Source organism: Podarcis bocagei (genome assembly GCF_964188305.1).
Source record: "Podarcis bocagei genome assembly, chromosome: 3".
NCBI lineage: Eukaryota > Metazoa > Chordata > Lepidosauria > Squamata > Lacertidae > Podarcis > Podarcis bocagei.
The window spans coordinates 71,086,309-71,098,358 of NC_138127.1; the positions used below are offsets into that span (position 1 = coordinate 71,086,309).

Consider the following 12,050-nt stretch of genomic DNA (forward strand, 5'->3'; position numbering starts at 1 on the left):
CTTGCAATGGGTGGTTTCTGAATAAGGCCTCAGTAGCTCCCTTCAGGCTTGCTAAAGGAGGACAGAATCCTTGATGCTAAGGCTCAGGGCAAGGCCCAGGCTGTCGAGGATCCTCAGTGTGGGTTTTTGAGGCTTCAGGGCTGTGTTTCTTCTACTGGATGTCTCAAGATCCTGATGAAATTAGGGCTGAGTGTTACACCTCAGAAATACTGCCGTACTATTCGAGCCTAAGCTCTGGAGTCACACAGCCCTTTCCCCCCTTCCTTCTCCCACCCTCATTTTGCTGTCAAACAGCTATTCCACACAATACAATTCTGTGCCAGCATGACTGCTCTTGGGCTCCCGACTGCATGGCACTTACCCATCATGCTCTGCTGCCTGAGTCCCCACAGAGAGAGGAAGAGGGTGGGGGGCTAACTGGTCCATTGTTTTATTCTTCTCTTCTTTTTATACCGGCTCTGCAGCAGAAGTACATTGCCCAAGTGCTGCAAGATTCTTCACCTGAGGGCGACGTGGCAGAGTCTGAAGAACAGGGGTCCCAGGACGAGGAGCTCATCAACCCCAATGGCATAAACGATACAGATTTCCAGTCGTGCGAGGACAGCCTGATAGAAAACGAGATCCATCATTAAGGGCGCTGGAATGCAAGAGGGGGCAGGGGGAGTCCTGTGAGCTGACGAGGCTGCTGGGCACCGGTTGTATATGTGTGCGTGAGAGGGAGTGAAAAGCTGTGTATGTGTGAGAGAGGGAGCGAGACCAAGGAAGCGGAAGAGAAGGCAGCACGAGACGAGACAGGTGGCATCCATTGCTCCTTCCTACCTACCTGGCTGCTGCATTATTGCTCCTTCCAAGATGGGGAGAGAGAACCTGTCCCCTTTCTCTCTCTGTATTCTTCTCTCTCTCTCTCTCTCTCTCTCCATCCTTTAGTATGGGAGGTGGATTTCTCTTACAAGCTGCCTACCCTGAACTCCATCTGAAACACCCTACAAACCCAAGATGGAGCAGAGGAAATGGCCTGCCTCTTTGCTCCATTGTGGCCGGGATGGGGAGCAAAAGGAAGGTGCAGCAGAAACCAGGCGAAAGATTCTCCTCCTCCCAGGGAGCCTGTCCTCCCCCATTCCCTGCTCCCCTGTCTAGAATCACGAACACTAATAATGTATTAGGTCTGAAAGCGAACTGAGCTTTAATCAAGGCACTGAGTTTCCAAACGAAGAGTCGAGTGGCTTTGAACCTGGCTGGGATCAGGGATTCCAGCCAAGCGGAGCTGTTTTGTTTTTTAAAAAAAAAAATCTGTGTGTAAATCGCCCTCCATGCCTGTGCATCAGTAAGCATTTCATCTCTGGTGCCCGAGGCACGACCCTGTGACGACTGCGGTCTCGGCCAGCCCTTTCCACTGTGTCTCTCCAGGGAAGGCTGCCAGAGCGTGGTCTCAGAGCCAGAGGGATGCATGCAGGAAAGGGCCCCTGCTACCAGGAATGTTCCTCGATGAAAGCTGCAACTGGAGAGTGCCACCCAGCAGCAGAGGCTGCCCCCGGGCAGCTGCTTGGGGCAAACGCAGCTCCAGTGGCAAGAGAGCCCCCTTGCAGGGCAAGGGGAGCGCAGGGGGATTGGCAAGGAAGATTGTCCCAGGCAGGCTGGCAGTACTTCCCTTCTCTTCCCTCCCTGTTCACAACTCAAACCATGATGGTAGTCCATGTTAAGTGAGACCCAGGGGTCTTGAAGCAGAGGTGCCATGACTTGGGCTCTGCAGCATTTTTTTTTGCACTTTTGTTTTATCTTCAAAACTGACTAAAACCCAAGCCGCCCTCTTGCCCGATCTAATTTTTAGGGAGGCAGAGGAGGGAAAGACGGGTTGGTTTCCTGAAGACTGCTAGAGGGAGCAAGACCACAGGATCCTGGGTGCCATGAGGCTTCTGAGCTGGTCCAGCTGTGCCCCAGGTCCTTGCTTTTGAAGCCTCTTGCGCATTTTTAGTAACTGGCAGCTTGGCTCCTGAGTTTGATCAGGCTCCCCCAGCCCCGCTGCCTTGCATGTGACTCCAAGGAACTGCCTTATGACTCAAGGTGTCGCTGCCTCCTGAGCTTTCCTTTTCAAAGGGTTGCAAAAGAACCTTCCATCCCACCCATTGCAGCATTTGCACAGAAGGTTGGGGTTGCCCAACTCATAGGGCTCTTTTGTTTTTGTTTTGTGCTTCTGTAAGATTGGCATGAGCCAAAGGGTGGCACGGAATCCATTTCTGTGAGCACTTCGAAATCTATTCGGAAAGGTATTTCCAGCCTTCGAGGCAATGGGCAAATAGAAGGGATACAGGTGGAGCCAGGAATGGCCTTTGGGGTTGTTTTGGGGGTGTGGGGAAGCAACAAATCCCCTTTCACTCTTGGCGAGTCTTGCCTTCAGCTGGGGACACTGGGCCTCTTGTCTAGGTTGAGTTGGTTCTTATTCTTGAGCTGAGTATCTGCACTGGACCCATTTCCCAAAACACCAAAACGAAAACCCACACACAAACAGAAAGAAGGCTTTGCTGCTATAGCTGTCTTAAATTTTCCATTCCCTTCATCTCCACAACACTGTCCCTCCCCCTGCCGTAAGCAGTCCTTGAGGGATGCTGCCAGTGTGACACAGAAGCAGAGACCAAGAGACCAACCCTCCCTTCAAAGAGGAAGTGGGTGCAATTTGCTGTCTTTGTTCTTCCAGCCCAGGGACCTGAAGCGTTTTCAAAGATGGGACTAAATGTCTCGGTCGCTTTTAACACTGGGCAGGGCTGCGGAGAGGGGGCTGATCCACCTCCATGGGGGAAAACAAGAGCTGAAGCGCAGGAACACAAGATGCCTTCACGATTGTACAAAGTCACGGACAGTCACAAGTGCAGCCGAGAGAAGCCCTTTGCTTCCTGCTTCTTGACTTAGGAACCCCAGAAAACGGGGAGAAGGAGCTGGACTTTGTACTCCCTTCTGGGAGGAGACACATGAGTTTGAGGAGGAGCCCAGTTCACCCTAGGGAGCTGGGCCATAGCTTGGGGGGGGAGTGTCCAGGAGTTGGGGGGAGGGGGGAGGAGCCTGTGTTCAAAGTGACCCTTATTCCTCCCCCACCATGATCATCGCCGCCGCCACACTGCTGCTGGAATGCATGTGGGTTTTATTTTTAATTGTTTAAGGATGTTTTTCTTGGATACTGTCTAGAAATAGTATGTGTTCCATGCCAGGGTTTCCTGTCCACACCTGTACTGGTCCCTTGGCACCATATTCCTAAGCCCAGCCACCACTGCCCTATCTGCATCGGCCCCACAACCTCAACCTGGGATGACTGGGATGGCCCTGGGATCTCCCTGTACATACAGCTGCAGCGCAGGGCTGGCCTATGCTGGTGATGGATGGATGTGTTGGGTGCGGACCACTGGTGCCCCCCCTTTGCAGGGAGCTGTGTTCTAACTGGCACTGTGTCTGTGTAGAGATGTGTATAATACCCTGTATATATTTGTGTAAAAAAAGGAGAAGAAAAAAACAGGAACTTATCATATTTCTAGTCTCTCTGTGTGTGCATTTGGGGAGTGGTGTAACTGGGACGAGGAGTGGGGGGAGAGACCAGCCTGCTGCTTGGGGGGAAATGAATGCTAGCAGATAATATCAGAATTCGAGGTGTGTTTACATTACACAGCCATTTACTGTGGCTGGTGATTATCTTTTTCCACAAAGTCGTCAAGAATAGCATCATCTGGATGGAAGAGAAGTTATGCGTAATTATTTAAGTGGGGGTCACTGTAGATCTTAAGGAAGCAAAACAGGACATTGGTAAGGCTACCTGAATGCTGTTAAGTTATAATTAGCCCTGTGAAGTGAAGCAGGTTGATTAATTGGGAGAAATCTGCCCCAAATTTGGAGAGGGGAGACATCATAGAAACATGGGAAGCTACCTTATAACAAGTCAAGTCAGAATTTTCTACAACAGTAGTGGGGAACCTGCAGCCCACAGGACTACTTAAGTCCACCAGGCCTTGCCACTTGACTTGTGCTGTGGTTTGGTCCAAATCATGCCCATGTTTCTATCTCCTGATGACCTCGTGACAGGTAAACCTTGGGGCCCAAGTGAAAAGGAAGAACCAGAAACATGCTCTGCTTTGCAGAGGAAGACATTTCCTTGGCAGACTCAGCTTGACTTCAAGTCATGGTTGCCGCTACAAAACTGGAGGGTGCTCCCAATTCTTCCATTTCCATTTGATCCCAAGGTTTACTGCTGGAAACAGGTCCATGGGTGCAGCAGAAGGGTTTCTATGCCAAATAAACACTTCTCATTCCTTGCCTTCTCTGGGCATCTGTCTACTGCAGCCCTAATGAGAGAACATATATCCTCCATTTAATTTAAAGAATAGAGCAGGCACCTTGCATCCAGAGGAGTTTATCTGCCACAGTGTTGATGAGCTTGACCAGGACTTCCCGGGGTGTGGAAATCTTTTGTGCCCATCTCCATGTCTCAGCCTGTCAGTCAGTCACTTGGTGCTACAAACTACTGTAGAGTGCTCTGTGCGGTGCAGCAGAATTCTACAGCTGGGATGGCTGCTACTATCCAAGGTCTATTAGTTTAGGAAGCCCTAAAGAATATAAAGCCCTTAACAACTTGGGACCAGTGTACCAAGATCGCCTTGCCCACTGGACTGCTTCAATCGGCGGAACGGGCACCACGTAACACCCACATTTGTAGGAACCTGATTGCTTAATGTGGCAGCAACTCCACTTTGGAACTCCCTGCCTATTGAGGTCAAGCAGCTGCCTTCACTACTCTTTCTGGCAGCTGCTAAAAGCATTCCTGTTTAGGCAAGCCCACTCAGATGTTTAGAAAGTCAAGGTAATTTTAAATCTGTTTTTAGTATTTTAGCTTTTGTATGTTTTTAAGTGTGGCTGAATTTTTGTTTTGTTTTGTTTTATCGTTTTGTAAACCGCTTTGAGTTTTTTGTTTTGTTTTAGCAATGAAGCCACGATAAAAAGAGTAAAGCAAATCGCGAAAGGAATTTCGCTTATAAAATTACCCATTGAAACAGCAATGTATTTTAACTATCGAGGGAGCCATATCTATACCCGCCTCTCTTGGCGCATCCCGGACTAAGTAATGCCCGGGATGCGCCAACAGAGGGAGCTCGCAAGTTTCGAAAAACTGATTCGTTTTGCCAAGAGCCGAAGCTCCAGTCCCGTTTGCCCACCGAGATCCCGCAGCCTGGGCGGGGCGGCGGCTTTTTAGGGGCCCAACCAGAAGCTGGTTACGGGCCAATCGAGTAAAACTTGCGGAGTAACTGCAGCTCTTGCAGCGCACGCTGAGTCATGGCGGGGGGGGGGGGGGCGGCAAGCTGCAAATTCTACAATTAAAGGCGCTGGATCTCCAGCTCGCCGACAAGCCAAGCCTCTCTTGCCCGCCCCAAACTGAGCACGGAAGCTCTCCAAACCGAGCCGGAGGGGCGAGTGATCTTTTCGAGGGTTCATCTCATTGGCGAGGAAAAGGCACTTTGCACATTCCTCGCTCAGAGCCGGTGCCACGTTACTCCAAGCATCTCAGCCCTCACCAGTGCGCGAAACTAGTTCCGGGGCTAAGCCCGAGATGCAATGAAACCCTGAGTGGCAGCTGCTTCCCCGCCCCGTCGGTCTGGGTGTGGCGGCGGCGCGGCCAGCATAGCTGAGGCCTGACTCAGACAGCGGGGCTGCGGCTCCAGAAAGACGCAGTGGATCCGGGCCTTTGACTAGGAGGGGGAGGCGGGCTCTTAGACGCCGAAGTTTGTTGCTTCCGGGCTTATTACCTCATGGTTTGCCTTCAAATGCCCCCAGGGGCGCCGACTTATAAAAAATATTGGGGGGGCCCATACCGGGGTCCTGCCGCTGGTTCGCTCGGGTAGCCGGGAGAACGCAGTTCGAGGTGGCGGTGTTGGGGAGAGACCCTCGCTCAGGGCGCCACGAGACTTGGCGGTCGGCGGCCTATCTGGGGGGTTTTGAAGCGTATTTCGGCGGAGCGATTGGGGAGGAGGGGGCTTGTTGCCGGATTCTTCAGCTGAGCCGGAGATCCGCTGCTGGGGGTCCCTGGGCCGAGTTGTGAGCACGGCCTGCTGAAGGGAGATCCAGCCGATTGCGCGACGGGGACGGCCGGGGCTCTCCGGCTAGGGCGCGCGGCTGGCTGGCTGGCGAGGGAGCAGGTGGGGAGGAGGCGGGGGTCCTCACTCTCTTAGGAAACGCACCCGCGCACCCGATTGCCACGAAGTCCGAAGGGTGCGTGTGTGGAATTAAAAAGCAAAAACGAGATACGGGCAGGGCAGGCAAAGAGTTTTCTGCAAGAGGATGGAGGGCAGGTTGAAGAGAAAATCACTCAGGATGAGACAGTCAAATCAGCCATGATAAAATGGGCTCAGGATATTGGGTATAACATCATGTTTGAGGACTGGGAAAGGTTATGGACCACCAGAATGAAATTCACGGCATGTAATGCCTTGAAGGAAAATATTATGAAAATGATTTATAGGTGGTACATGACCCCAGTCAAGCTTGCAAAAATATATCACCTGTCTGATAATAAATGTTGGAAATGTAAGGAGGCTGAAGGGACATTCTTTCACCTCTGGTGGACTTGTCCAAAAGTGAAGGCCTTCTGAGTTAAAAAAGGTATTTAAGTATACCTTTCCCAAGAAACCAGAGGCCTTCCTCTTGGGCATTGTTGGCCAGAAAGTGTTAAAGAAGGATAGAACTTTCTTTATGTATGCAACTACAGCAGCAAGAATACTTATCGCAAAATATTGGAAGACACAAGATTTGCCCACACTGGAAGAGTGGCAGACGCAATTGATGGACTACATGGAACTGGCTGAAATGACTGGCAGAATCCGAGATTTGGGAGAAGAAACAACGGAAGAGGACTGGAAAAAATTTAAGGACTATTTACAAAAACAATATAAGTTGTATGAATGTTAAAAATTTACACGATTCGGAAACTATAGCTTCAGCAATTAGATTTGGGAAACAGGAAATTATATTTTAAGTAAGAAAAGGTCAAAATCTAAGGTATACTATGTTTAATTTAAGATATAAGTAACTGATGAAAAGTATGTTAAATTTAGAGGTATAGTATTTGAAAAGTACAAAATAAGGTACGAAACAAGGTAATAATTTGCTGATATCTTTATTATAAAGAATGCAGGGTAAGGGAGATGCGAGGAAGTCCAGTTAGTTATATAAAAAATGTGTTGAATGGTTGGTTTTCTTTTCTTCTTTTTCTTTTTCTTGTTCTTTTACTTTTTTCTTCAGTGTATGTTTCTAACTTTGTATTTGAAAACTTAATAAAATATTTATAAAAAAAAAAGAAGAGAAAATCCTTTTGCTTTTCTGGGGCGCAGGGAAGTCTCAGAGCCGGAGGTTGGGGAAGGGACCCCCTTTGCTCTGCCCTCTTCTCCCGTCTTAGATTCGCATGGGGGTCCCCGCCCGAGCTTGCCTGGCCACCGGGCCACACAAGGGCCGCGCTCTACGCGGCGCACCTTGCTAGCCGCGCAGCTGTCCTCCGCGGCTGCGGAGTGGCCCTGCGCCGGTGCCCAGCCCCTCTGGGTGCCCGCTGCGCTGCCAATGACAAGCGGGCGACGTCGCGGGCGGGGAAGGCGTCGCTTTCTTTCCCGATCCTGCATCCTCCCAGTCTTCCAGCCCTTTTTTGGGTTGGAAGCTCGTCTCGTTCGCCCTTCTCCTTTCTTCACCCTGCGCGCAATTTTCCTCCCTCGTCTCCCTCCCCATTTCTCCTTCCTTCCTTCCTGACGGGCTTGGGCTCGGGCTCAGGCTCCGGGTCGGGCTCGGGCTCAGGGTCGGGCTCCGGGTCGGGCTCAGGCTCAGGCTCGGGCTCGGGCAGCCACAGCGTCGGCGGTGTTGGCGATCGGCGGCGCGGGGGGATGGCCCTCCCGGGGGAGCCGGCGCTGCTCAATGGGGTTGCCAAGGAGACAGGCCGGCCGCCCCCCTCCCCCGGCCCGGCGCCCCCCGCCGCGCCGGTGCCCGTTATCGAGCTGGTGCGCGCCGGGCGCCCTATAAAAGCCGCGGACGCGCCCACCGCCGCCCGAGATTATTGGGGGGGCTGAGCCCCCCCAAACGAATTTTTGAGGGGGCTCGGGCCCCCTCAAGCCCCATTGAGTCGGCGCCTATGAATGCCCCCCAAAACACACACACACACCCGTCTGAAATGCGGACTAACCGAAGTGCAATCTCTGCTCTCTGTATAACTGCTGGCTGTGCCCATCATTGATAATGCAACACAATGCACACACGCAATTGTAATTGTTTCTGAAAAGATACTTAAGTTTGTTAGAGCTTTGTTGCTTTGCCACATATATACCCTCAAAGGGAGTTCGTGAAGAGATACTTCTATGTAACTCTTGACTTGCCACTTTATGAACAAGATTCTCAATTTCCTGCAAGTTGCACAGAATGTAGTACAGTAATGTATTCTGGAAGTATGTACTTTATTCTGACCAAACTAGCATTGGTTGCCAGAAATGAAATACAGTGGTACCTCGGGTTAAGTACTTAATTCGTTCCGGAGGTCTGTACTTAACCTGAAACTGTTCTTAACCTGAAGCACCACTTTAGCTAATGGGGCCTCCCGCTGCCGCCGCGCTGCCGGAGCCCGATTTCTGTTCTCATCCTGAAGCAAAGTTCTTAACCTGAAGCACTATTTCTGGGTTAGCGGAGTGTGTAACCTGAAGCGTATGTAACCCGAAGCGTATGTAAATCGAGGTACCACTGTATTTATCTAGCCCAGTTTTGTCAGCCCAGCTCCTCAGGGTTTCCGGTGGGGGCCTCTCCCAGTTCTGCCTGGAAATGCCAGTGTATGTTCTCTAACCACCGACCCACAACCCTTCCCCTGATGTCCTCCTCACCAGCCCTCTGAGCACACCATTCCCCTTTCCTTTCAAGGGTGGCAGGAGGAGGGGGTTGCATTAGACTTGGCTTACATATACTCAAGCCACATCTGTGGCTTTTCCATGTGGAGCTCCTCCACATGCCAGTGCCAACATGAATGGATGCATGCATGAAGCAAGCCTTAGCATTGTTACCACCCATCAAGCACAGACACAGCAGACAACTGTTATTAATTTCCCCATGCTTCCACCAAGCAGTTTTGGGCACCCCATTTTATCCTTGCAATAAGCCTGTGAGGTAGGTGCCGCCTTTTTCAACCTGTGGGTCCCCAGATGTTGTTGAACTACAACTCCCATCACCCCTAGCTAGCAAGGCTCAGGGGTGATGGGAGTTGTAGTCCAACAACATCTGGGGACCCACAGGTTGAGAGCCGCTGGAGGGATGCCGACAGGTGGCCCATGGTCACCCAGAAAGCTTCAAGCAGGAGGGATTTGAATCTACGTCTCCTCAGTTTTAGACCGACACTAAACAACATGGCTCTACTTTATGATATTTTAGTAACAAACTTGGGTGCTGAGTGTATGTAACCAAAACAGGGCTACCTCTGAAAATAAGGAAGTACAGGTGCAATAGAATAATAGAATTGTAGAACTGGAAGGTACCCTGAGAGTCACCTGGTCCAATCCCCTGCAATGCAGGAATCTCAACATGCAGCCCCCCATCCAGTTGGAACCATCCCAGGCCCTGCTTACCTTTGCAAATGTGCTAGAAGTTTTATTGCTGTGCCCCTAGAAGCTGTCTGTTGTCCCATCTAACTCAGTATGGTCTTTGTTGATTGGCAGCAGTTCTCCAGGGTTTCAGAGAGCATTCTCTGCTAGTCCTACCTGGAGATGCCTGGAATTGAACCTTGGAACTTCTACATCGAAAGCAAATTCTCCACCGCTAAGCCACGGTCCTTCCACACAGTCAGCATGCTCAGAAGAACCTCAGTGTTTGCAGAATTTTTCTTAAAAAAGAGGGGGAAAGTCAAAAGCCCCTTGTGCTTTATTGTCAGTGTTTACATTGCATGTTATGTTGTTGGCACTTGGTGGTAATATCAGTGGCTATATCTGCTTAGTTGAAAGAAATCACGGAGTGCAAATTGTTAGATGCAATGCAGCACATAGTAAGTCACACCTAGCCAAAACTAGAAGCGTAGCATGTAAGCAAAAAATGGATGACCAGAGAGGAAAAAATTGCCCTACCTTGCAGGATAAACATACCTCTGAGAAGCCACCTGCCTCTCTCTCCATTCCAGTTGCTACCCACTCCTGTTACCTTGTCATCTCTATTGTCCTTGTTACCAGGCACCGTGCATTGATCTGCTCAAAGATGACATGGAAAACAAATAAAATGGAAGATTCAGGTGAGCTTAAACAAATAGGGGAGGGAGAGTTCCCAAGCCACTCTCACCCAGCCACATTTCTCGGTTTTCCTTCCCCAGCTCACGGAGCAGCACCCTGCCTGGACATTCCTCTTGGGCATGATTTAGTACCACAGGCCAGCACAGCATCCCTCTGTTCACACCCAGCCAGACATGCTGCCAGTGATTTTTTACAGTCCAATAAAGACATGTATGCATCCAAACAGTGTAATGAATACTGGCTGGGTATGCACACACAACTGCAATAACATATACATTGTAAATCCAGCTGGGATGACAACAGTGAAAAGACAAGGGACATAAATGTTGTGCCTTATTCCATTTTAAAGACATGCACTGAGATTGCAGTCCCATGCACATTCCCTGGGAGGACTAGGTCCCACTGCATATTTGCCAAGATCCCTTCTAAGTAAGCATGCAGAAGATTGGCAGCATGACTATCTACAGATAAATTGTCATTTTAAAGCACATTGTTTGTCTCTCTGTGGCACTCCCATTGCTCAACCATTATCCCAGCTCTCATAGGGTCTCAGTTGTGTTCAGATGGACTAAAGGGCTTCAAGGCTATGTACACATGTGGGGTTTGAAATGCACAGGGCTCTTTTTTTGCAGAGTTTTTGTATGTAAGTGCTTTGCAGTTGTACATACACAATAACATTGCCTAAATCGGGAGTTACTATCCATGCTGTCTGTACATACAAGTGGATGAAGAAGAAGAGAAGAGTTTGGATTTGATATTATCACTACCCAAAGGAGTCTCAAAGCGGCTAACATTCTCCTTTCCCTTCCTCCCCCACAACAAACACTCTGTGAGGTGAGTGGGGCTTAGAGACTTCAGAGAAGTGCGACTAGCCCAAGGTCACCCAGCAGCTGCATGTGGAGGAGTGGAGACGCGAACCCAGTTCACCAGATTACGAGTCTACCGCTCTTAACCACTACACCACACTGGCTCTCACTGGATGAGTTTACGAAGCAAAGTGCATCAATCTTTTAATCTGTGCTCTACTTAGTTAGTCTATCCACCCACCATAAGCACTGGCAGAAACCAAGTAACACACCTGTGAACGTGCAGTTCTTCAATCAGTGTATCATGAGGTCTATTCCAGCATGAGGTGACCTAAGAAAACACTCTCTGTGTACATGGCAGCAGTGCTTGAGAAGTGCACTCCCGGCACAAAATGGATTAAACCCGTTCCTTTAGCTCAAGTAGAACCCCCCCCCCCCAAATGTGCCTGTATTCATCACTGTATGTACATTATCACACAATGTGTACATGCCCAAGGAAAAACCTCTCAGGCTTGAATGGAGGTCAAACTTTTAGAAGAAAGGCCTGGTTATTAGGGTAGCAGCAGACACAAGTCTTAAATCAGAGCGTGTAAAGATTAATAAGAACACTCATTCATATTTCAAGACAGGAGAAATTCTCAGCAAGGTTGAAATGCCTGTTCTTGGTTACATTCAAGATCAAAGGGTGGGCAGTGCATTTTAAGAGTATTTTAACCTCATAGAAATGTTTCTTTATTTCTTTATTTCTTTGATAAAATGTATACAGCGCTTGGTTGTGGGGAAAAACTCAAAACAGTTGTCAACAAATTCCAAACATCATCCTCATCCTCATCATTTATGGAGTGCCATCAATGTGCAGTATTTAAGGACAGGCCCCTTGCCCTAAGGAGCTTACAATACAAGCATTGACACAGGGGAAGCAGGGAGGGAAAGGGGGGAATTAAAGGCGGAAGTAAACAAGGAAAGAATGTGCAGTTGGTTC

General features: G+C 49.6%; 1 protein-coding gene and 1 long non-coding RNA gene across 6 annotated transcripts in view; one reads left to right on the forward strand and one right to left on the reverse strand.

Annotated features, from left to right (window-relative positions):
• Positions 1–3,514, forward strand: part of TMEM63B (transmembrane protein 63B) — an 84,034-nt gene extending 80,520 nt beyond the window's left edge. For 4 of the 5 annotated variants that reach the window (XM_081187264.1, XM_081187267.1, XM_081187265.1 and 1 more), the window contains one exon: positions 465–3,514. In XM_081187264.1, coding sequence (XP_081043390.1) covers positions 465–632 — 168 coding nt within the window. In that variant the 3' untranslated portion in view covers positions 633–3,514. The remainder of the gene's footprint in view (positions 1–464) is intronic. The other variant, XM_081187266.1, reaches the window with a different exon arrangement.
• LOC308583396 overlaps positions 1–12,050 on the reverse strand; it is a 443,390-nt gene that overhangs the window by 298,317 nt on the left and 133,023 nt on the right. The window lies entirely within an intron of this gene.